This window comes from Cydia fagiglandana, chromosome 4 (genome assembly GCF_963556715.1).
Source record: "Cydia fagiglandana chromosome 4, ilCydFagi1.1, whole genome shotgun sequence".
Lineage (NCBI taxonomy): Eukaryota > Metazoa > Arthropoda > Insecta > Lepidoptera > Tortricidae > Cydia > Cydia fagiglandana.
In genome coordinates, this window is record NC_085935.1 from 18,164,339 (window position 1) to 18,190,806 (window position 26,468).

Below are 26,468 nucleotides of genomic sequence, written 5' to 3' on the forward strand. Positions count from 1 at the left end.
AAAAAACGCCTACCCAGCTGTCAACTGTCAATGTCAGAATGTCAATGTCAATATAGCACATGGTTTCCACGCTACTTTTATGTTAATAAAATAATTATAATCCGTGTTAGAGCCGATTCTTTATTAAAATCACCATGACTGACGTACCAGATTTAAGTAGTGATGAAGAGCACTTCGAAGAAGATGAATGGCAGGAGATGGAAACGAGCGGCGCTTCGGTAACTTGTTTATATTGTGCCAATGTTTCTGCGTCCATCGAAGACGCCGTAAAACACTGTGAGAGTGCACATAACTTCAATTTAAACACATTGAAAGCAAAATTCAACATGGATTGCTATTCTTACATCAAGTTAATTAACTATATCAAGACGCACAAGCCGACAGCTGATGCTGTAATGAATGCGGCCAAAGCTTTGTGGGACGACGAGAAATATCTTAAACCGGTAGACAACGACGATTGGTTGATGTTTGACTTCGAATCGCTGGCCGATGCCCCTAGTTCTCCCCGATCCTACCACGCGAACGTCGAAAACGGCTTAGTTACACTAACCCAAAGCCATTTCCTAGAGCTTCAAAAAACAATACAAGTTTTGACTCAACAACTCAACGAAAGTAAAACCCATTTGCAAATGGCAAAAGAAGACATCGGTAAGATGCAGGCGTCAATGAAAACCATTGTGGATGTGGGCTCAACTAATTCTAACGGAGAAAGTGCTATGATTGTTGACTGTGTTTCTAAAGTCCCTTTGGAAGATGACGAAGGTTATTTTAACACATATGCACACTTCGGTATTCACTATGATATGCTCTCAGACAAAGTACGAACTGAAAGCTATAGAGATGCAATATTAAACAATAAAGAAACATTGAAGGATAAGGTAGTTCTTGACTTGGGATGCGGCACGGGTATTCTCTCTATGTTTTCAGCGACAGCCGGTGCAAAGAAAGTGTATGCATTAGATCAATCCGAAGTTGTGTATCATGCGATGGATATTATAAGAGAAAATAATTTACATGAAACAATAAAAGTAGTGAAAGGAAGATTGGAGAACACAAAGCTTGATGAAAAGGTTGATATAATTGTTTCTGAATGGATGGGTTATTTCCTGCTTTTCGAAGGCATGTTAGATAGTGTTATATATGCAAGAGATAACTGCCTTAAACCTGGAGGTTTATTATTACCTAACAGATGTAACATTAGTCTTGTAGCTAATGGAGATGTGGACACACATAAAAAGTTGATAGATTTCTGGTCAGATGTGTATGGATATAAAATGAATTGTATGAAGTCTGAAGTAGTCCGGGAAGCCAGCGTTGATGTTGTTGGATCTAAAAACATATTATCAGAGCCATGTGTGGTCAAAGATATTGATATAAACACATGTAATACAGATGTCATGGATTTCACCTCAACATTTAAACTTCCAATCACAAAGGATGGGTCATTGACGTCTCTTGTCGGTTATTTTGATACTTTCTTTGATCTTCCCAGTAAAGTTTCATTTTCTACCGGGCCGCATACAACGGCCACACATTGGAAACAAACAGTCTTCTACTTTAGAGATTGTAAAGAAGTTAAACAAGGAGACGTTATTGAAGGCACAATTATTTGTAACCGGCAAAAAACTGATGTCAGAGCTTTGTCTGTACAAATAGATATATTTGGTAAAACCCATAAGTATATTTTAAGCTAGACCATTTTTTGTGTTATATTGCTATAACAATTACTTTTAAGTATAAAATGTTTATTATCTGATTATAATTCTTAAACATCAGATCCTGTATTTAAAGAAAGTGAATTTTTTTAATATCAATGTTTAAAAAGAAATTATAAACGCATTTTGATGCTTGCAAATATTGTTTTAAGTGAAATGAAATGCCGTTGCTGATCATTTTGTTGCAATTAAAATTTATAACTCCTGCCAACTAGATGTATGATTATGAATGAAATATAGTCATTTTCTACGAAATTCTTTATTTTTATTTTACATATATTATACACATACAGGTGTTTTATTCCTATTTACATAAATGTAGAAAAAGAATTATTTAGGAAAATAATCACACATAAATTGAGATTTCACATAAAATGTACATAGAGGTGCTACAGTAGACAAATAGTTAATAGGTAATTTTATAAGACTGTCAGGTATAATATATTGTTTTATCAACATTTAATGCACGTTTTATGTGCAATTATGCAAATGTTAGGAGCTTTAAAGTGCGTCAAGAGAAATCAAAAGCAATATTAAATAACATTTTTTGACACCCATTTTCAACATCGAAATTATCATGTTGTCCACTTTCGAGATAGTTTTTTTAAGAATAAGGAATAACGGCAATGTTGTGCCGCCAAAGTGCAGCACTAGCACAAACCGTGAACCATAGAAGTAACTTTATGTAGCAACCTAACGAACCTATTTTACATATATATTGGTTTCATGTGACAATCCTCAAAACAATACACAGGAACATTACGATCGGCTGCCGACATATATACTAAATATGACTTAAACAAATTTTTGATACGTTTTCACAGGTTATTTGTTACGAATAAATATGATATTTGATGCATCAAGACGGTTGTTTACTGTTTGTGCTAGAGGCGCCCCCTACGCAGAGCTTTGCGTAATATTCCCTATTGTATTGTATCTTGTCTTCCACACATTCGCGTTTTGTTGCTCTGAGATTAAACGTGACATGCGAAATTGCGAATGTGAGTGTTCCTTAACAGAATTTTTATAGATAATAGTAGTTACATTCAATAAGCTGTGCGAAAGGCTATCAGGCTGAATGAATTGTTAAGTCTTATATACTGTCCGGTAAAGTTAAAATTGCATTTCACAAAGGCGTTCTTATATACAGGTGAATTTTATATTCCAATTTAAATATCTTTTCGAACTCCATAAATAACTTGTGAACAATTTCTTGGACTGAGAGTTATCTAAGTATCTAAAGGGGCCCACAGATTACCAGTTCGCCGGACGATATCAACTCAGCCTGTCAGTTGTTCGGAGCTGTCAAATTTTGCGTTTAACTGACAGGCTGATATCTGAACTGGTAATCAGTGGGCCTCTTAAGAGAACTTAAATAGTTACTCATCGAATTCGCTAACCCTTTTCTTGTTTTTGACAAGACCGTTTCACACTTAGCGGGTGAATCACGCGATTAACGCCACAAACTACTAAGAAGATACTTGATTATTTGATTAATGCACTAGCGTGGCCAGGGCTATAACCGCCAAAATCGAAGTTCGTCGATTGCGGGCATTTGTCTCCCTCACTCTAATTACGTCTTAATGAGAGTAAAAGAGAGAAAGATCCCCGCAATTTGCGAATTTCGGTTTTCGCGGTAGACCCCTGTACACACAGTTATTTATCGCACCATTATTTCGCGCAGAGGTCTGCCTGCTGTGAAAATCTAAACTTCGTTGTCTGCCTCTTTATCGCTCGAATATGCAGAGTGATATAGAGGTAGATAAAGAAATTTTCATTGATTTTCGCGCCCCTACTCTGATTTTGTTTTTATCGAGAGCGGAAATTTTACTGTTATCATCCTCTCATTGGTTCGTGGATTGTGTGAGCGATTCGCGCTCTAAGTCTGGACGGGCTTTTAAGTTTATTTCTAAAAATAATGTTTCTCTATTATAATCTCATAAATTGCTTTGCAGAAGATTTAGTAATTATATCTAAAAATAAATCATTATAATATTTTTCAATAAACATTAGGTATTTTAGAGAAAACAAATTCTTCAAGTTTTTCGGTAAACTCCGAGTAATATCGGTCGCAAGCTATTTTTTACAGAAACAACATTCATCTATTAGGTATGTCCATAAGGCTCAATATTCTAAACTACATTTTCATAAAGCTATATTCCCAATCAGAATGGCGTTAATAAACCACATTCTAAGTAATATTTGATTAATCTTACTTTAAGTAAATACTATAAGTACACTACCGTACACAATATACAGATTTTTGATAAATCTAAATCTTTTTAGATAATAAATATATAAAAGATCTATTGTTAATAATTTACTACAATAAGCGTCACCAGTTGGTTAAATCTAAATCCTTACCATTCTTGCAATCATTATTCTAACTTTAGGGACCTAAAATGTATTCTGATTATGGTTTTTTGACTTGATATTTCAATGAGAGTGGTCCCATGTACCTGAAAAACTAGGCCTCTGATAATAGATAAACCTAACTAACTTTAGGTATAAGTTCAAATTTTGATAAAAGGAATTTTGAATCGTGATATTTTGGCATCTGTGAGTGGGATGATGAATACAAATGCTTTAATGCTGCCTCCACATTCGCGCGTGAAAACGCTGGCCTTCTGTTGCTATTTGCCGTTTTAACAGAAATGCTGGTGCGTTATGTTTAGGAAACCGCTGAATCAAAACATTAAGAATTTGTTTTTAAAAGAATATAAATGCAATCCACAACGGCATATAGAAAGGAAAAACCTTGTTAAGAATCCCATGCAAATATGGCTCAATATTTCATAGATATCAAGTCCTTTCTACAAGCTTTTTATTTAATTTAAGTCGCAATGGGATAGTGATTCTTAGTTAATTAATTTGCATAGGCGCAGTTAGAAAGAGCAGGGTTGTCACGATGACAAGTGCGGTGCTGCCATTTATCAAAGTTCCGCTGACTTGTGACTTTATACCATAGAAGCCTTTCATGGGTTTAGATTTCGCACCCAATTTTACGAAAGAATGTGGAGTGCTTATAAAAACAAAATATCAAACAACACGACTTATCCCATGCCTTTAGAGAGACTAATAGAAGGACGGTACATTTACTCTGGGTCCTCCTTAAAGTTATCATTTTAAATTCAAGTTTGTCTACCTACGCCGTGGCCGCCTAATCGCGTAAACCTTGTGCCATTCAGTCTAATTCATTCATTTCATTATGCATAAGTGACTACTTACTCTGTGTATCCTCTAGACCGCTTACCACGACTTGCGTTGTTGCGCGCGAGTCCATAATAAAATTATGTCAAGCGCGATTTTCAGTAAGTATTAAGAGTGGCGCGCGCCAAAGGCCAACGCAGGTTATGCTAAGTGGTCAGAATAGAAGTGAATTCTCGGATGTATTGTATAATTAATTATACTCTGTCTTAACTTTATTATAATTTGTAGTAATACCGGGCGCTCCATCTGAATATTATCGGGATGAAAATGACGTCAAACTCGCCATATAAATAAGATGACTTTAGATGACAAACTTAAGTCGTGCAATTTTAGAAATGTGGACCATTTTATTTTGATATTTTAATTAGCTCCCTAGCAACCAGTTAATATAGGTATCTACAATATAGAAATCATTTAGATACTTATAAAAATACCGAGAATCCACTTCAAGGATTTAAATGACCGGAATTATTGGCAATAACATCATTAAATCTATAAGAATTCAAGTCCGTTTATCCATTTCGTCTTGAGATTTATACATTATAAGGAAATACCGGATTATTTACAACAGTATGTTAATCCAATTCACATTTCAAGGGGAACTGAACACGGGGATAAACGGATAATAATGACAGTTGAGTTGCTATTTAATTCCCGAAATCTTTTGTTTGGGATGGTTTGGGTTTGTGAGCTCGTTCCCAGTACCTATACTTTGACTCGAAACCAATTACAGCTATATTATGCAATTCAACATCACACTTGTACTTATGAATATCAGCCCTGGAGCGAGATGTCTACATTTAATAAATACGAAGGGATCTCAAAAGCTGACCAAAATTGGATTCTGGATGTCACTGTTATTATCCAGATTTTCATATGTAAGTTCATTTTAAAACTCTTTCATTGTATATGCGATTCATAAACTGTTACGACTAATTTTCGCTACATTCGGTCAGTCGCGTCCAGTGTGCTCTTTAAGTGGAACATTGTAGTCGCCTCAGTGCGATAATCAGAAGGTTATATAGGCCCTTCCATCGATACCGCACTGTTTCTGTACATATTGTTAAGCAAATACAAGCATTTCATTTCCCAGTAAGAAAACGGACAAATTAGTCACGGCAGTGGAAGGGCTTTCAACTTTTTAGAAACAACACAGTTACGTCCACTGCTGGAATGCGATTTAGACTTACAAATTTGTCTAATACCTACATTATACATTATACATATGAAAATCAGGATAAATGATTGTGAACTTGTGACTAACGGGAACAATTATTATTTAACTAAATAATATACTATCTACATATATTATCTACCTATATAAATATCTATTGAGAAAGTTAATATTATTTAAAAAAATGATTTCTTTTTAAATAACATTTGGTCAGGAATATCAATTCTCCAATTTAATCGGAAACGTTAAAATTAATAAGCGTATTTTTCATATATTATGGGATAAGATTATACTAGTTAAGCTACATATATTATAATAAGTATATATTATATAGACATGATTTATATCTTATCCTCTTAATGCCAATCTATTTTTAGGACAGCAAAATTTAAGCCCTTTTTGAGTCCTAAAAAATTTATTACTTTTATTAGAGTCCTGTTTTTAGGACACTGACCAAATGTCATTGGGCCGTTAATCCACTTGTCCTAAATATAGATTTGACCTTCCGATTTCTTGTTATCATTATGACTATAGTTCTAATGATGTCGCGACGATTTCAATACGTCATCATCATCATCGCCTGTACACGCGACAGTAAAATTCTAAAAAGGAATGAGTTGCTCCTGTACCAGCATTTTTTATACATATACAGTATATATATTAATTGCTAACTAATGTTTTGTTTAATAAATTGTTTTGTACTTAAATGGAAAATTGTGAACAAAATCTGTATAAATGCAAGGAAACTAATCGAACTTGTTGGAATGTGAAGGTGTTTTATATCTATAGGAGACTGCTCGTAATTTGGCTACATTCCGTAATACCCAATAAAACAACATATTTTTTGAGAACCTCGTAAATAGAGTAAACCCTGCAAAAAATATACTCGAATGTTATAGGCATTTTTTGCGACACAGTAATGAAGATTTGCGAATCTTCAAATCGCAATATTATTAGCACGACACCTGTGTTCGCAGCTTCCAGTCGCAGCGCAGTTTGCGTATTGAGTGTGGCGCTGGCTTAATGATAACTAATTTAAGCCTTAAATTATAAGGGCGTCTTCGTTGTTTTATTGGATATTATTTCAGTACGATCAGTCCATTAAACATTTAGCTATGACTACTTTACAATAATTATTCATGAATGGATAACTTGTTCTATTGGCCTATCCATGTTAAATTAAAAGGTTTAACGACAGAATTTTATAATATCAAGTCCTCATTGAAACCAAGCAAGAACTGTATATCGAAATGACATAAATGGGTGGTTAGTTAAATTCGAAAATACATATAGGGGTGGTTCCTTTATCATAATTCCTGATAGTATCGTTTCTATAGATCCTATTGGTTCGTTTACGTAAAATTAGATAAAAGCATATTAGAATCTGTTTGTTTTACACCAAGACGGTGGTAAACAAACGTACGGTTCCCCAGATAGTGGACACCGTATATACACTATGCTAGGGAGGTATGCAACTTCAGATGTGTTATTATGAACGCGTTACCGACCCTATACCTAACCTCTTGAGTGTGTGTGATAAGGATCCCGACCGAATTTTCTGCTCTATAAAGCAGAACTGAGGTTTGAACTCACGATCTTTGACACACACAATTATTAAAAGGTTAATGATAGACCAGAATTCCTTAAACGGTGACAGATTAACGTTTCGCTGTCGAAGCGATTGACACCTTGGCTAGGCCGGCTAATCTGTCACCAATTGTGGCCACCCATAGCACAGGAATATCAACATCAATCATCATTACCTACTAAAATGTAATTCTATGGAACTTGCTAACTATGTAAACAAACCGCCATATTGAAATCATCAATCAGTGAAAATTTCAATATGGCGGTTTGTTTACATAGTTGGCAAGTTCCATAGAATGACACTTTAGTTTGTTAAAATATTGAAAGCAATTCATGTATTTAAAAACCGTTATCGTAGAAGTGTTAGAAACACTACTAAGTCACAATGGGCACTTGACATTAGGAAACTTCAAAAAGGCTAAATCTGAAGAAAATCTTAACCGCGAATAATTAATAATGAATTTATAAACTACTACAGGCTAGCGCCATTCGGCCCGCCGTATCGAATTTGGCTCACTATGGTGTCTTCCAAATTGAATGTACACTCAGGCTTTTCACATTGTGCTTTCAATTCAAAATTTGTGCGTAACAAAACACGTTAACATATATAATTCGAATTTTAAATGAATATCCATCGCTTTTATGTTGGCAACATTATTTTATTTTTGAGCCAATGGTGTAGATAGTTTTAACAGTTTGGCTAACAATATGCAACGTATCGCGCGTGTAATCGCGCATTTTCAGTCACTTCATAGAAAGAGATACATTGATATTATTAAGGTGCTATGTTGTGGACGCATATGATGATGAGGGACGCATGACTAGCCTTGGATTTTAAATGCATGAAAACGCGAGCTAGTACGTCCAAGCGAAAATGTTGCCAGGATATTTATTTAAATTTCGAACGAAGCGACGTTTAATTACTGCAAGCATTTACACACAAATAACGGAAATTTAAGTTTTCTTCATGAGCGAAGAGAACATGTTGTAACAGTTAGATTTAACGCTATTTACAAATGTGGCTAAATATTATTCTTCTGTCGGCGCAGGAGCTGGGGGGCTGTTGGCTTCCTCTTCGGCCTTGGCTCGGGCCTCTGCATCTGGAAATATTTACAACGCCATTAATTTTTTCGACTAAGACTCGTGCACCAATGCGGTGGGTAGTATGTTCTTTAAGGACTCAGTCACACGCAACGGACTCTCGTTTCATCCCCATTTGTGTGGCATATAATTGCACCTGCCATGACCTGCACATGATTGGCGCGACAGTATACGCGGCGAGATAGACTAACCGTCTTTTTCTAACAATGTTAATTAAAGAGGGATGAGTAGATAGACTTATCTCGCCGCGAGATACTGTCGCGCCAATCATGTGCTAGCCCAGCTGGGCGGATTCTGTTGAGGCGGCACCAGTATTTTCTCTAGTTATATCCTGGAGTACATCAATTCAAACCAGAATTATTGAATAATTTGCTCTCCAGCTTAGGTTTTTGAGGGGAGTTCCTAGTTCAACATCTGTTATTATTGATTAATTTGTTAATAATTTTCTTGAGGTCTTTCGATACCTATTCATTTTTGGAATACCTAGACCAAGAGTTATTTTAGAAATTACCTTTAGCAGCTTGCTCCTTCCAGATTTTCTTGTTGTCACTGAGACAGGCGACCCACGGCTTTCGGATCTTGAATTTTGTGCTGGTCTCGTTAGCTGAAAAGATTAACGTATAAATGTTACACGTACAAATACAGAAAAATAATACTCATCAATGCGATATTTGATTTGCGTCTCTTTTAATAATAATGTGAAGAGATTATTCTTGACTTGCCAGTCTTGCTGCTACAGTACAGAGGCCCAACATGTCAGCACCTACCGCCATACTGGGCTTGATAGTACATTTTATGAAGCCAATCTGGGATTCTGCCACTTAAGTGTTGTCCTGATCACTAAATCCCTAGACAATAGGATCTAGCCTCCGTTGTTATATAACTTAATGTTATAGAATTACCGATTTCCTCCGGAGCATCCTCACTAATCGGTTCCTGACTAGCACCAGTCTTGCAGCACACACCTCCATGCTTGGCTCAACAATAAACTCTATGAAGAATCTCTTCGCTTGTTATCGGGAAGTGGCAGAAGCCACTTATGTGTTGTCCTGATCACAAAATCCCTAGGCCGTATGATCCTACGTTGTTATATTGGTTAGTGTTTTCGACTTACCGATTTTCCCCGGAGCGTCTTCACTAATCGGTTCTTGACTAGCGCCAGTCTTGCTGCTAGAGTGCAGAGGCCCAAGGATGCATTCCAACATATCAGCACACACCCCCATGCTGGGCTCTACAATAAACTCTATGAACCCGATCTGGGATTCCGCGACCAATGTGTTGTTCCGGTCACAAAGGGGGCTAAAGGGCAGCCCTAGCTCGCGTTCCTTGTCGCCTTGGAGGAAGAACTCGTCGAGGAGGCTCATCGTCCATCGGTGGTGGAGGTCCCATCTCTGGAAATTGTTATTGATTATGATTAGTTCGGTCAATGCAGAAATGCTCATAGTTTGAAGAAATCTACGAATCTTGGTTGCAGTTATTAGTTTCTTGAGATCTTTTAGAGATTAATTCTAAGGGCAGGCTTGGGTAGGCTTTACTCGTAAGCAAAGTCAGGTCGAGACGTCGAGCGAATGCCAGACCAAGATCAGCTAAAACCAGCAAAAATGCTGTTGAAACTGAGGGCAAGTTCCTCAATTGTCAGAAAAAGATGATGCGTATAATAACAAGGCCGGTCCGCGGGAATAGGGAGCGTTTTTATTTTTTTGCTTGTGGTTATGAATACTCATATCCCAAAAAATGTAAATACCTTGGCAGGATGAGAATATAACACAGCCAATGCAACACCAGAGATACCGTCTACGACTTGTCCACAGTAGGCTCGGACAACATCAGCAATCAGAGCATGCTGTTCAAATATTGAATATGAAAGTATAATCTAGGTGTAAATACCTTGGCAGGATGGGAAATATCACAGCAATGCAACACCAGCGACGCCGCCTTAGACTTGTCTACGGTAGGCTCAGCCAGCGTCAGTAATGACCGCATATTCTTCAGCTGCTGGAAGTGGAAGCTCATGTCGGTTGCCAGCACCATGTCGATGACGAGGGTGCGGAACTCGCGGAACTCGTCGCGGGACAGGTTCTGAAGAATGTTGCATTCCTCGTCTTTTATTAGCCTGGAAGGAGCAATGAATACTGTCAAATATGCAGCTTGGAAGGTTTTAACGCTGCAGGTACAAAGGTCTGCAAGTTTAACCCTTTGACCGCCGTTGGCATGTATACAAGACAACGATAGAACGATACACTGGCGCCGCTGTCTTGTATACAAGACACAAATTCAACCGCTCGGTAAATGTGAAAAAACATCAATTGTAGTATATTTTTACACTCGTGTTAATGTTTTAGGCCTTTGATTTTTTAAATAATTGCATTTAAAGCAGATAAATAAATCCATTCTTTTATAATAAGGCAATCAAAAAAATTGCTCCAGTTTTCAACGTTTTTCATGTTCCTCGTCGCCGTTGTCTTGTATACAAGACAGCTAGGGATGGGAATGTTAATTCGATATGAGAATATTAGAGATGCAACGGATAGTTGTTTGGCCGGATACTGGATATTCGGCCTGACCATCGGCCGAATATCCGGTATCCGGCCGCCGAATATCGGCCAGCAGAGCTGCACCTACATTTCGGTTTTTCAGGTGCGCATTCTGCAGTTTTGACCTGTTTCTAAGTGAACGTTCGCGCGGACACATTTCTAGGTTCGAAATGAGTGCGCGTGCAAGTTAGTTGAATCTCTAAATTGTTTTAAAATAATAAACAAGTACGATTATGACCGTGACTGTTTCTTAAATCCAATTTGTTTACTCCAAAATCAAACAATGGTACTATCCGGTATTCGGCCGGATAGTAGGGCACTATCCGGTATCCGGCCGGATATTAAAATACTGGCCGGATAGGGCGGATACCGGATAGTAACCGAATATCCGGTGCATCTCTAGAGAATATTCAAAATAAATATCAAGTGGCCAATCTGGTTTTATTTAAGCATTTGAACACCTGTTAAATGCCAATTGGTGATAACTAGTAACTAGAATACGTTAAACGAGAGAGAGACAGGCATAACTATAGCTGGAGTTCAGGGAACTTGTTCAGCTGTCCATAGTAGAGTCAGACAAGTAAATCTGTCCTTGTGGTCTATTTGCAGAACAAATGATTCATTTTGAGATGATAGTGTAGTGGGGAGTAGACGTGTGCGCCGATTAAAAAATGATCGGCGGCGGCGTTTGCCAAAAAATCGGCGGCGGCGGCGTGTTTTCGGCGTGAAATCGGCGTGACCTTGACTTTCAGGTTTCTTAAGAAAAATCATTAATTTGTTATCTTTCTTGAAAATTTGATCAATGCAGGTTGCTGTTCAGTCAAACTACGTATCGTTTGAATATGCTGTGAGTAAAATAGGGTTTGTAAATGAATATAGGATAGGTATAATCACTTGATTTCCCTAGTAATTGGCTTGCATTGAGAGGTTACCTGGTCCCAATGACCTTCGATCCGATCTGTAACTCTCCGTATTCTCAAGCTTTCCATGACTTATCCTATTAAAAATGACGTACTTTAACAAAACAGAACTCCACATATCCTTGACATTTGCTAGACATAGTGGACTCCTATGGCTTCTTTTTAATGGTTTTTTTGTCGTACAAGCACCAGGCTCTCTGAGACATATCTTCTTTCTCGTGTTCTCATTGCTGAGGCTCTCGACCACATGTAATTTGTCTTAATTTCGTGCTGTCATAAGCCGTATGGACTGCACGGTGCAGACTGCCGCAAGCCTACCTCTTCATTCGAACATAACGTTCGACCATCTCACACATGCTCTAACTCGAGCACGTTTGTCATTCATTCGGCTTAAACTCATGTGTTTCTCCACATCATGCGTTGGATAATATGTCCGAAGAACCCATGGCATGTTGGGAAGAGATGAGTGGCGATATAGAGCTCTTTGATAATGGAGGGGTTTGTACTTCTAGCTGTCCAAGCAGCACTAGCAGCAGTCTTCGTTCGTTCGTTAACAGTTGACGGTGAATACTTATAGTTCGTTTTTTTTAGCATTAGAAAGAACTTGCAAGAAGGTAAGCGATCTTGACATGTCTTTTAATTGAAAAACGCTTTTAAAAAATCAAAAACTATTACTTAAGCCCCACATTCACACTCCTACCGTGTAGGCCGCCTCGTAGTCCGCCTCGTTGGGTAGGATTGTGTATGGGGGTTGCGGACTACGAGCCGTTCTACAAACGGCTAAACGGTAGCACGGCTCGTAGTCCGCAACCTCCATACACAATCCTACCCAACGAGGCGGCCTACACGGTAGGAGTGTGAATGTGGGGCTTTATGAAAGAAGAAGAATATAAATGATCGTATTAGATGCATAATTGTTACATATTTGCCGTAACTTATTTTAAAAAGGTGTTTTTCAAATAAAAGACACATCAAGATTGTTTACCTTATTTCTAATGCTAAAAAAACGAACTATAGGATAACTCAGTTACTTTAATTGGTGTGTCAAATAGTTTCTGCAACTGGCTATTCAGTTTCATTCAATTAATAATCGACGTATATTTGACAACAGTGACATAAATAATACAAAAAAATCATATTGTAATCCAAAAACCAGCTTGAAATAGCTAATTAACAACACTCAAGGTCACGCCGATCATTTATCGGCGGCGGCGGCGTGGTCAAAAAGCCCGGCGGCGGCGGCGCGCCGGCGCGGCGCACACGTCTAGAACTGACAAGCTCTTCTAAGGAACATGTCGAATGTGAAACATGCATTCCCGAACATTTCTGATCCCCACCCTTTTCCAATATTATTGTTCTTCACTCATTGACAATTCAACCCACGTGTCATTTTCCCCAATGCAGTTCCGGTACATTTATATTATCGACACACGATGCGCGGCTCTAACCATACGCTAATAAAGTTTACGTACCGACAAGCGCTTACGCCGTTGACCTAGAGACTATTATTACTTAATCCGCGCGGAAACGGTCCTTGTCGGTCTGCACTGCGGGCAGTCCATGCGCGCCGTTGTCATGTATACAAGACTTCTCGTAGAGCCTAGTGCGGTGATATTACGTCATGAATCGATATTGTTTAGTGGTTGTTTTTAATGATAAAGACCTTTATTTTTAACATTGTCGTGTGTAAAAAATATGTTAATTTTTGGCATTCTCGAAATAAATTAAAGTTGGTTAAGAACAAAGCCAAATTGAGAAGATTTTTACCATAAATTGTAAATATCGATATCACATTTTGCAATCCCTAAACTTTTTATTAGTTGTTTACTTAGAATTTACTCTGGCGTGTGAGTGAGCGTCTTTGCGGACTAGGTCCGGCGGCCAAAAGGTTAAGACAGAGCTCGGAAAATTACTAGTCCGTCTAATCTATCTCAAAACCGACTCTGTCGCTGTCGTGGCAGTGTCGAAAAGCCACAATCTATTTTAATAGTAATTGTACACTTCCACACTTTGTCCTAGATTCCTAGAAAACTATGTGTACGAGTAATATCAGCTTGATCCGACCCAATATAGGTGTCATTAAATAATAATACTTTGTATGTTGGTTACAGTACTGAGATACTAGATTTGGAAGGCTTTAAGGAGCTTTGTTTGTCAACGTATTACCAGTAAATATTAAGGGCTGATTTAGACGATGCGAGAACTCGCATGCAAGTTTCATTAGATTGCGGGTTTTGATCGGTCGGTTGAATTGGACGTAACCAATAGTCCGCAATGTAACTAAAATCACATGCGAGTTCACGCGCCGTCTAAATCAGCCCTTACTAAAGTACCAATAATAACAAATAGTGTGCCAACTGAATATACCACAGCAACTAAGTAGGTCGCTGTATCCCGCCGAGAGCAACTTGCCACTTAGAAACAGCTGAGATTGTTTACATAAATGATCAACTTGGTTCTGGATAGTTTCCAGCCGGCGGGGTCTGATTTCCGTGTCTTTTTCCGTATACTCTTAAGTTAATTTCAAAATCTTCAGGCAAATAAGGGTAAGGGTTGGTTTTTATCGAGAAAGGGTGATTTACGATTTACCTATACCTATTAACAAATAGCCATCATTTTAGGGGGCCTTATTGGTTCAACAAAGTTCCCAAAATATGTTCACAGAAAAGTGGCTGTTACTGACTTTGCTTCTCGGAATTTTATAAGAAAAGTGTACATATCGCCGTGTGCCTGCTACACTGCCACATCTCAAAAAACCGTTTTTTCGAGAAATCGCGTCTCAAAGTTGTGATTAATAGGATCTTACTCCTTTAGTTTTAGGTCTATGAATTTAAACTTTAGCGTTTTTTACTTGGAATGATATAACCCTCCTTATGACCACGCCACTTTTTAAAAGAAATATATATTTTTTAAGACACAAGGCCCGAAAGACAGGTATTTAGAGTTGTGGCCGTATTGCAGAAACGTTTTTTTAAAGATTTTGGGATGCGGCCAAATTTAAACACAAAATTATTGGATAAAGGTTACCATGCAAATATAAATAAAAACACCAAAATAGTTAAAATCCCTTTATTTTATCAATTTTGATAGGAACAAGATCACTGTACGCGATAATATGTGTAACTCAACTAATTATTATTTTCTAGGACGCAACTCAAAAGCTTCATTTAAAACGTGTGCTATATAGCCACAACTCAAAAGGGCCTACCGCGAACCACGTTCGACGTGTTGCCTCTTTGTCGCACTTGTAAATTCGTAGGTAAGTGTGACAGGAAGGCAATACGTCGAACGTGGTTCACGGTAGTCCCTCAGTTCACGTGCGAACGCCGCGGGAGCAGGCGGCAGACTGGCAAGTGGCTGTATTGCAGGGAATCGTCTGACAATTTATGGTCAAATCCATAAGGCCACTTGTGAGAAAAAGGCTCTTAAAGACCTTTTTTGCTATGGCTCTCGAAATAAGGTCGTAAACTGAACAATTTTGAATACGAATTTGCAATAACCCAGAAAATTAAAAATTTTGAATTGTGGCCGTATAGCAGGCACACGGCGATATACCTTGGCTAGTGTTCCGACCCGGAAGAGAAATCACTACCCAGGTAATAGTTATTTCACTGTCATGTTATGTTATGGTACAATATTTTTTCTCTTAAAATTCCTGGAAATGAAAACCAGCTTATAGAATAATCTATAAGCTGGTCTTTCCCACATCGATCTTACTCACCGAAATGTGAAAAATATCAAAGTTCACATTTGAATTTATAAGAGATGGGTAAGTATCTTAAAAATATCATTCATAAAACCTGAACAAAAACAACGAAATCTCTGCCAAAAATCTAAATTGTATGCAATTACCCCAACTACATTTCCTCACCTTAATCTTACAAACTTTGTGTTAGCATTACAAATAACACTTTAATCTCCATAATGAATTCCTGCGAGAATATCTTTATTTATTATTATTTATTTTAATCTTTATTGCACAATACATGAAGGTACAAATGGCGGACTTAATGCCTTAAGGCATTCTCTACCAGTCAACCAATGGGTCAAACCAGAAAGATTAAGTAGGTGCAGTGTCTTTAAAGTAAAAGAATTTGTAAACAAGACTCTATATGAATATAAACTATGTTGATAAACTTACACATATACTTAATACAAATATATCTTTGACTCAGTTAAACCCAAAACTTTGGATTTAACTTTGCATAAGATAATATCTCGGGATTAAAGCTCACTTTTTTTATTTTTTTATTTTATTTTATTTAAAAAAATGTTTACATGACCTTACAGACAGATCCAATGCGCCATGAAACTTAACATTAACATATACCAAAGGTACATATAACAATCAGGTACAAACAAACAATTACAAATAACACAATTACAAATCACTAGTCCCTTATCACATCCACAATTACACTTTTACGGATGTAGGCCTCGCATCCTCATATTTGGGGATACAGTTGTACCTAAGTAGGTACTACCCTCCTGAGACCAAGAAACTCTTGTTTTGTTTTTGAACCCTCAGTAATTCAATAAAAAATCAAAATATATTGCGGTACATGTACAAAAAATTGTACGCGGAGTCTCTGGAGGATACCTATATAAAAATAATACTGTACATCAAGGTGAAAAGGCAGTATTAAAAAGGGGAATTCATATTTTACTTTGTATTTACAGATAATGTTTTTAGACTAGAGAGTTATAACTCTCTACAAATATGAACACCTCAAATTCTATTAGATGGGAACAACTCTTTGTAAATCAACGTAAGAAATGGTAAAATTAAATGTTAAATTGTTATATTATTCATTAGTTATTGCTGAAATTCTCGGCGGTGTTTAATAAAAACTTCTGATCGCTATTAACCTCTTTACTCGACAGAAAGGGGTAAGTAATAGAACGTATACAAACCTATAATATATTGCTCAGAATATATAAATTCAATTAGTATAATTTTGAATGGCATAACGTGCAATTAGTATAACGTGTGATACGTATAACAATGAATTCTATAATTTTTTATTGTATAATGTACTTTACATATAATATCGTTTATGATAAGTAGGAAAATGTATAACATTGAAATAATATAATATACAAAACGGAATATCACACAATAAATATAAGAGATGCAATTACGACGATAGCACGGATAGTTGCTCCATAAAATGTTTTTCTAATTATGTGTGGGTAAGAAGAGAAATTATATTCACTCTTAAAATTTTTTTGTATAAACCATATACTTTGAGTTTGCCGTGATTAGTACGTAATTACGTGTTTTCCATAACCTAACCTAACCTAACCCATTTTTCTGGTAGCAGTTTTTTTTCTCTGAGGGGTCGCAGTTCAAACCTAACCTAACCCACTTTTCTGGTAGCAGTTTTTTTTCTCTGAGGGGTCACAGTTCAAACCTAACCTAACCCACTTTTCTGGTAGCAGTTTTTTTTTCTCTGAGGGGTCACAGTTCAAACCTAACCTAATCCACTTTTCTGGTAGCAGTTTTTTTTCTCTGAGGGGGTCAAAGTTCTAACCTAACCTAACCCACTTTTCTGGTAGCAGTTTTTTTTCTCTGAGGGGTCACAGTTCAAACCTAACCTAACCCACTTTTCTGGTAGCAGTTTTTTTTCTCTGTGGGGTCACAGTTCTAACCTAACCTAACCCACTTTACTGGTAGCAGTTTTTTTCTCTAAAGGTCACAGTTCAAACCTAACCTAACCTACTTTTCTGACAGTTATTATTAGTTAAGTACTATAAACTTTGAAATTCTGAGCTATCCTATCCAAATAATTTTACCAATGTTTTGTTCAGATAATTATATGAAATTTTATTAATTATTTTAATTTATATGCGTAATAAATGTTATATTAAATATAGTTAGTTTATATGTATAGTATACCAAACAACGATATGTATATAGAATGTTATATTATTTTTATGTTATACTAATTGAAAATATACATTTAGTGCATTATACATAAGATGATTATACTTTTTGAACGTTTATAAACTGAAATTATGCCAAAAGTGCATATTCATTATGAGACGCACCCGACAGAAAGAGAGGCAAACAGGCAGTTAATGGATACAAGTATTTATGAATAAGTACGTAAGATGCGACTCTGCTATGAGAAAATCGCCCAAACAGCGGTTACAGATGTGAGTGTAGACCTAACCAATATCCAAGGCTACGTCATTTTGAAAAAAATCCAAAAATAGAATCGAGACAAAAAATCAATATAATTAGGTACATTCTCACCAAATTTCACAAGAATTGGTTGAGAAATGCGACTTATAGAGGAGAATATTCGGACTTATGAAAGAATTTTCGCACAAGCTGTAACAGAGACCTTCGCTTTCGCTCGGTCAATTACCGTCAAACTTGAGACAAAATTATAGCGAATTTCTATTGTCATAAGAAAACAAACAGCAGATCCAGTACGAAGTAGGATACTTTTCTTCAAATCCTAAACAGGTCTCAATTTCTACCAGCCCATTTTATGGCAACTTAGGACACTTTATTGTGACGATAAGTAGCAGTATTCGTAGACTCTTCAACGTTGTAATTTTACCTAATGGAATCAGACAGTTTACTACCTATTTCCCTGAAAAAGCTTTTTGCTGAGAAATAAAGAGTGCTAAGGAACTATACGAAAGCAAACGTGTTTCAAAGGCCATTTTTAAATTGATTTTAGTCGACCTTTTCGTCGACAGTTTTACATAACTGAAATGATAAAAGTATGATGTTTTAATATGGTTCCTATTTTAGACACTAAATGAAAGGATATGGAAATTATGGAAGCCAATGTCTCCCAGTTTATCCAGTCTCAGTCTCAAATTCTCAGCTATTTATAATACGATTATTTATTTTAAAACTAACAGCTTTTCACATATAACATTAGTTTGAGATATATTAAATTGACAGAGCACTTAAAGTTTTGAGCTCATCTGCCCGATTCGAATTTTAACTTCACTGACATATCTAATTCATATCGTGTCTAGATCAGGGCTCGGAAACCGTTCTCAACGCTCAAACCGGTTTCGTTCATTTGCCCGGGAACGAAATGGATTTCGTTTCCGTTTGCGGTTACCGGTTAAAGAACTTTTCTTTTGAAATAACGGTTTACACCAATTACGTTCTCGTTTCGTTCTTGAAGAACGAAATAAACCGGTTAAATTGAAAACGTCGCAGCAAGATAAAATGAGTATTATTATTTGTAACCGGCAGAATATCAGTGCTTTCCTCGAAAAAGCGAAGCGTATCGCTGCGTAGGAATCATCTTGCGTCCTGCAGTACGCTGTGTGCGCCGAAATATGTTTTTTTAGTTTATTGCTTTTTATTACTTTTCTACTTATTAATTAATTAGTGTATGTTTGTTACATGTTTTTTCCTGTTTGTTAATAAATAGTTTCCGATGTTTTATTTTATAATTTTAATTTAATATTTTTTATAGCAGCTTTAGAATGATTATAGAAAAAGGTATTATTAATTACTTTTATTATTTATTAAAATCAACCAATTATTTATTTATACAAGAAAACGAATCAGTTTTATATTTGCCACCATCAATTAACCCATCTGCTTGAAAATTAAAAAAAACCGGCCAAGTGCGAGTCAGATTCAATTACACAATTTTTAACAATGTATTTTTAGGTGAAACGTGAGTGAAAAACCCGTAGGGTCGGATCAAAAACGAAGTAATTAAGTCCGACTCACGCTTGACTGCACATTTCTAAAATGTTTATCCTAAAATTATATTTGGATTCTCACAATGAGCTCTTTTATTTGATACATATCGACGCCCGAAAGCAAACACGTAGTAACCCACAGAAGGTCAAAAAATTTTTGGCACGTATTTAACCGGTCAACTAAATAATTGAATTTGGGTAGTTTAAAAAAATAGAAATGGGTACTAAAATTAATAGTTTGGCAACAAAAACGGAGCCTTAAAATATATCAATATGATTTGTATTTTAATGCAGTTACAGCTTTTGATTATTTTTAGGCAGGTACCAAGTATTTATTTGGCGACCGAATTATTATATTGAAGACCATTTGTGAAGCATATTTTAAAAAGAAAACGGCTATCTATTCATTCAAAAATGAAGTTCTTTTAAAATATTTTGTTTGGTCATTACACGGTCAACCTAACACGCTCCTCCTCGCTTCGCTCTTCGTCGCACCTATCTGTTGACTCTAGCAGAAGACAGTGGTAACTATTGAAATTAGTAATTAAAAATTTAAAGATCTGGTGGTATAACGGCCATTAGGCGTTTCATGATTAGTAATTTCGACTATAAGTACACTGACCATTACGTATTGGTAAATTAATTTGAGGTGTTTTGTGTAAAATGTGACCAACATTAATTAACTGCTTCACTGCTTTCGTGTTAAAATACTACCTAGCTGAAACGACATGCTCAGTTATGACTATAGTTGATTACTTAGGTGTGAAAAACTAGATGAAAGCTAAATTTTATAATCGCTTTACCATATTAGTTGCCAATTTATTATTTTAGTCGCCAACCTACCACTTTAAGTTCCCCATAATTTTTTGGGTGGCAAGCTACCCAAAAAAATCAAGATTTTGCTGCCAGTTTTTTAATAATATGATGCTTATATTTGAGGCTAATATATTTTTTATGGCGCTAAAATATTAATGCACAGCCAAATTATACTATTATATGCCCAATGAAAGTTCCTGTTTAATATTTTAGTTGTCCGGTTAATAATAAGCCAAAAAAAATTATAGCATTTTTGGAATCGCCATTTTTTTCTGCGTCGATAAGTCGAATCCACGTGCCAATACGATGAAAAATGGGGAAAATAGGAACACAAAAAGTTCTCCTTTTTCTTGAAATGTACTCAGCAAACACGCAGTAAATAGCAAAAAAACTCAATAATTTAAATCATTGTATTTACAGCATTTTTAATTCCATATAATTTATACTTTTGTCATTTACAACCTCCGTTGGTCTGACGCAAGTGTAGGTTACTACGTGTTTGCCGCTCATGAATGTGAATGTCTTGCAGTTACGCTATTTGGTGGGAAATAATGTTTAGTCGATTAGTGGTTTAACACAAATTCACACACTATTAAAATATGAGAGACATGTCTTTTACTACGTTTACAAGGATCAAGTAAAACTAACCACATAATAATTACTTCACTGTTGTAGGGCGTAAGGTTTAAACTTCTGCACCTTATTTCGTTTTAACGCGGCTATCGCGGCCATTACTGGAACGTTTGCGCCGTCGCTCAGTGTGGTTCGGGGGGTGAAAGTGAGTCGACGTGTTTGTAGTCAAGTAAAATATTACGGGGATTTTGGATAAAGTGATTATTTTTATTTAAGAAAGGAAGTTTTTTTCAGTTGTAAGCATGTAAAATTGCAATTGGTGTGTGTATCGATTTTATGGTTTTCTCTTCTTCTTCTTTGGTCGGTCCCTCATGTCTGAGGATCGTGGTCAGTATCAGGGTTGCATCTAGAGCGGATGATCTGTCTCCACCGGTTTCTGTCCAACGCGTCTCCGACGACCGTGTAGAAAGCAGAGGATGACGAGTCTTTAACTTGATCGGTCCATCTTATTGGTGAACGACCGCGTGATCTCCTGCCTTCGGTGTGTCCAATCACTATCAGTTTTTCCAAACTTTCGTCACCTCTGCGCACTGTGTGTCCGAAATATGATAGTATACGCTGTTGGCATATGGTGGATAGACGAGTTTTCACTCGGAGCTGGGTTAGGATTGATGCATTAGTACGTCTTGCCGTCCAAGGTATTCGTAACATTCGTCTCCAGCACCACATCTCAAATGCATCAATCCTTTTTCTCTCTCTGGCCAGGATAGTCCACGTTTCCACTCCATACAGGAAGATAGGGAATACTAGTGCTCGTATCAATCTGATCTTGGTTTTGATACCAATTCCCCTTTTCTTCCAAATGTTATTTAAACGGGTCATAGCATCCTTTGCCATCCCGATTCGCCTTCTTATCTCGGACACACATTTGCCATCATTGCAGATTTGGGAACCCAGGTAAATATAGCGGTCGACTATATCAATGCCAGGAATGTTGCAGGTGACATTTGCTAACTTTCCGGCTCGATCCACCACCATCACTTTGGTTTTCGCTCTGTTCACAGCGAGACCTACGTTGCCACTTTCTAATTCGAGTCTTTGAAATAATTCACTCATGTCTTCCATTGATGTTGCCAAAAGAATGGTGTCGTCTGCATATCGGAGATTCGATAACCTTTTCCCACCAATAGGGAAACCCTTGTCCCAATTTTCGATGGTTTTCCGAATGATGTATTCTCCATATATGTTAAAAAGTGCAGGAGACAAGATGCACCCCTGTCTCAGTCCCTTTTTTGCTTGGAATATATTGGAGCATTCAGTGCCTATTCTAATGAACGAACGGTTTTCAGCGTACAGACTCTTGATCAAAGCAACGAGGTGCTCAGGGGCTCCCATTTCGGGTAGAACATTCCACAGTTTGTCCCATTACACGCAGTCGAAGGCTTTCTTGTAGTCAATAAAGCACAGAACCAAGGGGCTGTTGAATTCCCTGCTCTTCTCTATGATTTGTCGAACGTTTAGTATTTGTTCCCGCGTTCCTCTGCCCTTCACGAAGCCTGCCTGCTCTCTTGGTATCTGTCGGTTATGGTTTTATGTGACTTAAATAAAATTTGGTCTTATGGTATCTGATGGAAGTTTGTTTTGTCTAAAGTGGACTTTTATTTTATAAGAGGATGTAGAAACCACTTTTTTTTTAATCAAACGTCGTTGTTATACTTTGGTTAGATTTTGATCTCCCATTACGTTATGTCTTTTCCAAAGTGGACTTCTTATTTTTTAGTTGGTTCTACAATAACATTATAAGATTTAATTATGTTCTTGAAAATTAAACAAAAGTTATGTGTTTTGTTTGGTCTTAAGAATGCTTATATTGATTTTAAAAGTTCAAATCATCATAATAGATGTGTTATGTTCTTTTATGAATCCCGAAAACATCTTCACATTTTATAAGTATACATTGGAAATTGGGTCCAGTGGGTCGGCCCAGGTATCGCTGGGAAGACAGTGTGGCGGCGGATCTGCTTCAGCTTCGCGTCAGTAACTGGCAGGAAGTTGCGCAGGATCGGGACAGGTGGCACGCTCTCGTTTCGGAGGCCAAGATTCTCTTTGGATCGCTGAGCCAAAATAGATAGTTAGTTAGTTAGTCATTGGAAATGTCGTGCAATTTACTTTAAGATGCCATTAAAGTCATGTTTAAGGGTGTGGTAAAATTTTTGGCAATACATTAAATGCATTCTAAATTGCTTACAAAAAGAAAAAAAATACTGTTACAGCATTTTGTTCACCCAAAATTTTTAAACCACAACGTTTCCGACTTTATTACGGATATCTTTTGTCATATTCAGGAGGATTACCTCGTTTTTTCTGTCCATACAAATTTTAAGGAAATGCTATCCCATGCATTTGGTACTGGCATTTACTACGAGTTTGCGCACTGTGTAAAAAAGATCAAAACGTAGTAACCCACAAAATATGGTCTTGTAACAACTTTCGGCTAAATTTATTTAAATGAATTTTTCAAAAAAATTTAGAATATTGCACCCAATTTTGAGTTAGTTATTTTAATAAACAACGTAGTTATGATTTTTTTTTCAAAACTCGAATAGTTTTTCGTCTCTGGTAAACAATTTGGGTTTTGTGGGTTACTACGTGTTTGCTTTCGGGCGTCGATATCAACACGATTTAGTTTGAACTTTTTTATTTTTATTTTTCTCATTGACCCCCTAAAAGTGGCCCCATGTTTAAATTTCGTTTGTTTACAGTACATGTCCGTCTTTGGGTCACAAAATGATCTTCCATTTTTCTTTTCAATGGAACATCTGGAATTTATAATATAAATCTATCCTAATTGGTCATAAAAAAGGATTAACAAAATTCAAAATGAATATCTATAGACAATAAATAATTTGCACGCCAGCGTGTCAGCATTGTTTGCTTAATGACGTCCACCAACATTTAATATTCTTTTTTATTTGCATACAAAATGCAAGGAGGAGAGGAGGAGAAGCTGCTAATACAATTCAGAGCGTTATATCCCTTCAGACTAGGATCATCAAAAAAAATGTGTACCCACTTATTTTACTTACAGTTGTCAGGATCGAAATTATCGGTCTCTTCTTCATTGAAAAATGGTTCACTGTCCGGAACATATTTACAACTTTGTGAATCAATTTTAAATGTTACAAAACACCACCAACACCAACAGTCAAAACTCACACGCCCAAAAAGTATAAAAAATAAATAATTCAGTCAGCAAGCAGCACCGTCAAGTCAACATCGAGATCGAGTACTTAGAGCCGTTAGAGCGGGTAGCCGGGTAATGTATTAATATTGTAGACGGCTGAGATTAACCGGTATTATATCGTTCCTCGAGAACGAAAACATTTCGTTCTCTCAACTAACCGGTTAGAAGAGAGAACTAAATTTTAAAGTTCGCGTTCCATCAATTAACCGGTTTATTAATGAACGAAATAATATAACGGTTTATGAACGATATTAACCGGTATATCAATACCGGTTCCGAGCCCTGGTCTAGATCTAGTAATTGACGTATCTTAAAGTTCGAATCGGGCCGCATGTCTTTAGTGATAAGTAGGACATTATAATTATGACGGTCTTCTACTTATTACGTGCTAATACGATACTCGAACGCCCCAGTGCCCTATCTCCTTGAGTTTGCCCCGCTGTCACCATCTATCAATCCTTCGGGTAAATTAGGGCCTCCTCGCACCGGCCCGTTCGCCGATGGCGGTTTCATAGAAAATTGGCTATTGCAAAGCGTCGGGCTTAGAGAGATACTGGTGATTATTAGCGAAAGCAAGTAAAGCGAAAGCTGGCTTGAATCCGCTCAGAACCGAGAATGGCGTTCTCTTGTGTTGGAGGCCAAGACTCATTTTGAGCCATCGCGCCAGCCAGTTTTCGTATTTTAAAACATATTTATTTTTCACAATCCATTACTCCCGTGGGAACAATATCCTTCAGTACACCTTCATGAAATAAGGTATTTTTCTAGCAAGTGTGATGAAAAGCATTGTGTGTAGCTCCGGGGGAAAGAATATTGTTACTCGAACACCTATGTGTTAGCCTACGGCTGTCGTGAATATAATATACTCTCGTACAATATTTCACTTACCCCCCACGTTGCACAATGTACTATTGATAGCTCATAGAGATAGTTCTAGCCAGATTATTATCAGTCAACATTCAAAGATTAAATATTTACCGCTTCTTCTGGATGAAGACTCAGAATCTACATCGACCAAGAAAATGGTTAGTAACGAGCAGCTACCTCGCCGGCAAAGGATTTTCTCTTCTGCTGAAATGACGTCACAATGTCAGATAGAAATGTCAGTGTGCACTGGCCCTATCTTTTACTACGAATCTCGAATTATAATATAAATTGCCTGCGTCTCCACTCAAATGAAGTGTCAAGGCAGCGTTATTTACGCGCGCTATAGTCGTCAGAATTTTGTGCTGATCAAATCAGAAAGTTGTTAAAGTGGCATTAAATTTACATTGGAGAGAAAATGGCGTAAAAATGAAGGCATTCGCTTACTCTTCAGGTTTTGAGATAAGAGTTATTCGACTTGAAAAGCAATAAAATATTAGAGTAGACGCTTTTATTATTCATAAACACATTGAACTTTAATAAAATGAAATCAAATATTAATACCGCAAATTTAAGATTTAAGCTAGTTATTAATTTCGTTAAGTAGTACCACTGTATATATATATATATATATATTGCATGTAAAGAAATATGATTAAAATCCATACCGCAAATATAACGTTCACATGTTGAGTTCAATCTACCAATGATTTGCTAAGTTAGACCACTGGATGAATAAAAATTTATTTTCAGACAAACGAATAATCTATATTCATTTACAGTACAATCACAAATCACAGGGATTTGTTACTTTGTTAGTCGTGGTCCTCGATAAAATATATCATTTATATTATTGAAAGTACAACAAAATATGATATATTTAATTACACAAACGGGTCTACCGCGATATAATTTCATTGTTTTTACCTTTAATTCCGACGTTTCAGCTGAGTTGCACCAGCTGTGGTCACGTGGTGTTTTTATTAATATCTCCGTTGACATTTGTTGGGACGTCCAGTCTTTCCGTGACCACAGCTGGTG

General features: G+C 36.7%; 2 protein-coding genes across 3 annotated transcripts in view; one reads left to right on the forward strand and one right to left on the reverse strand.

Moving 5' to 3' along the window:
• Positions 1–50: 50 nt before the first annotated feature.
• On the forward strand, positions 51–1,802 carry LOC134663998 (protein arginine N-methyltransferase 1-like). Its single transcript, XM_063520560.1, has one exon. The coding sequence runs from the start codon at positions 135–137 to the stop codon at positions 1,692–1,694; it is 1,560 nt and encodes a 519-aa protein (XP_063376630.1). The 5' UTR covers positions 51–134; the 3' UTR covers positions 1,695–1,802.
• Positions 1,803–1,997: 195 nt separating this feature from the next.
• Positions 1,998–26,468, reverse strand: part of LOC134663993 (dual specificity calcium/calmodulin-dependent 3',5'-cyclic nucleotide phosphodiesterase 1) — a 293,727-nt gene continuing 269,256 nt past the window's right edge. For both annotated transcript variants that reach the window (XM_063520554.1, XM_063520555.1), the window contains 4 exons: positions 10,675–10,900; positions 9,902–10,178; positions 9,299–9,391; positions 1,998–8,786 (listed from right to left, as the gene is read on the reverse strand). In XM_063520554.1, coding sequence (XP_063376624.1) covers positions 8,716–8,786; positions 9,299–9,391; positions 9,902–10,178; positions 10,675–10,900 — 667 coding nt within the window. In that variant the 3' untranslated portion in view covers positions 1,998–8,715. The remainder of the gene's footprint in view (positions 8,787–9,298; positions 9,392–9,901; positions 10,179–10,674; positions 10,901–26,468) is intronic.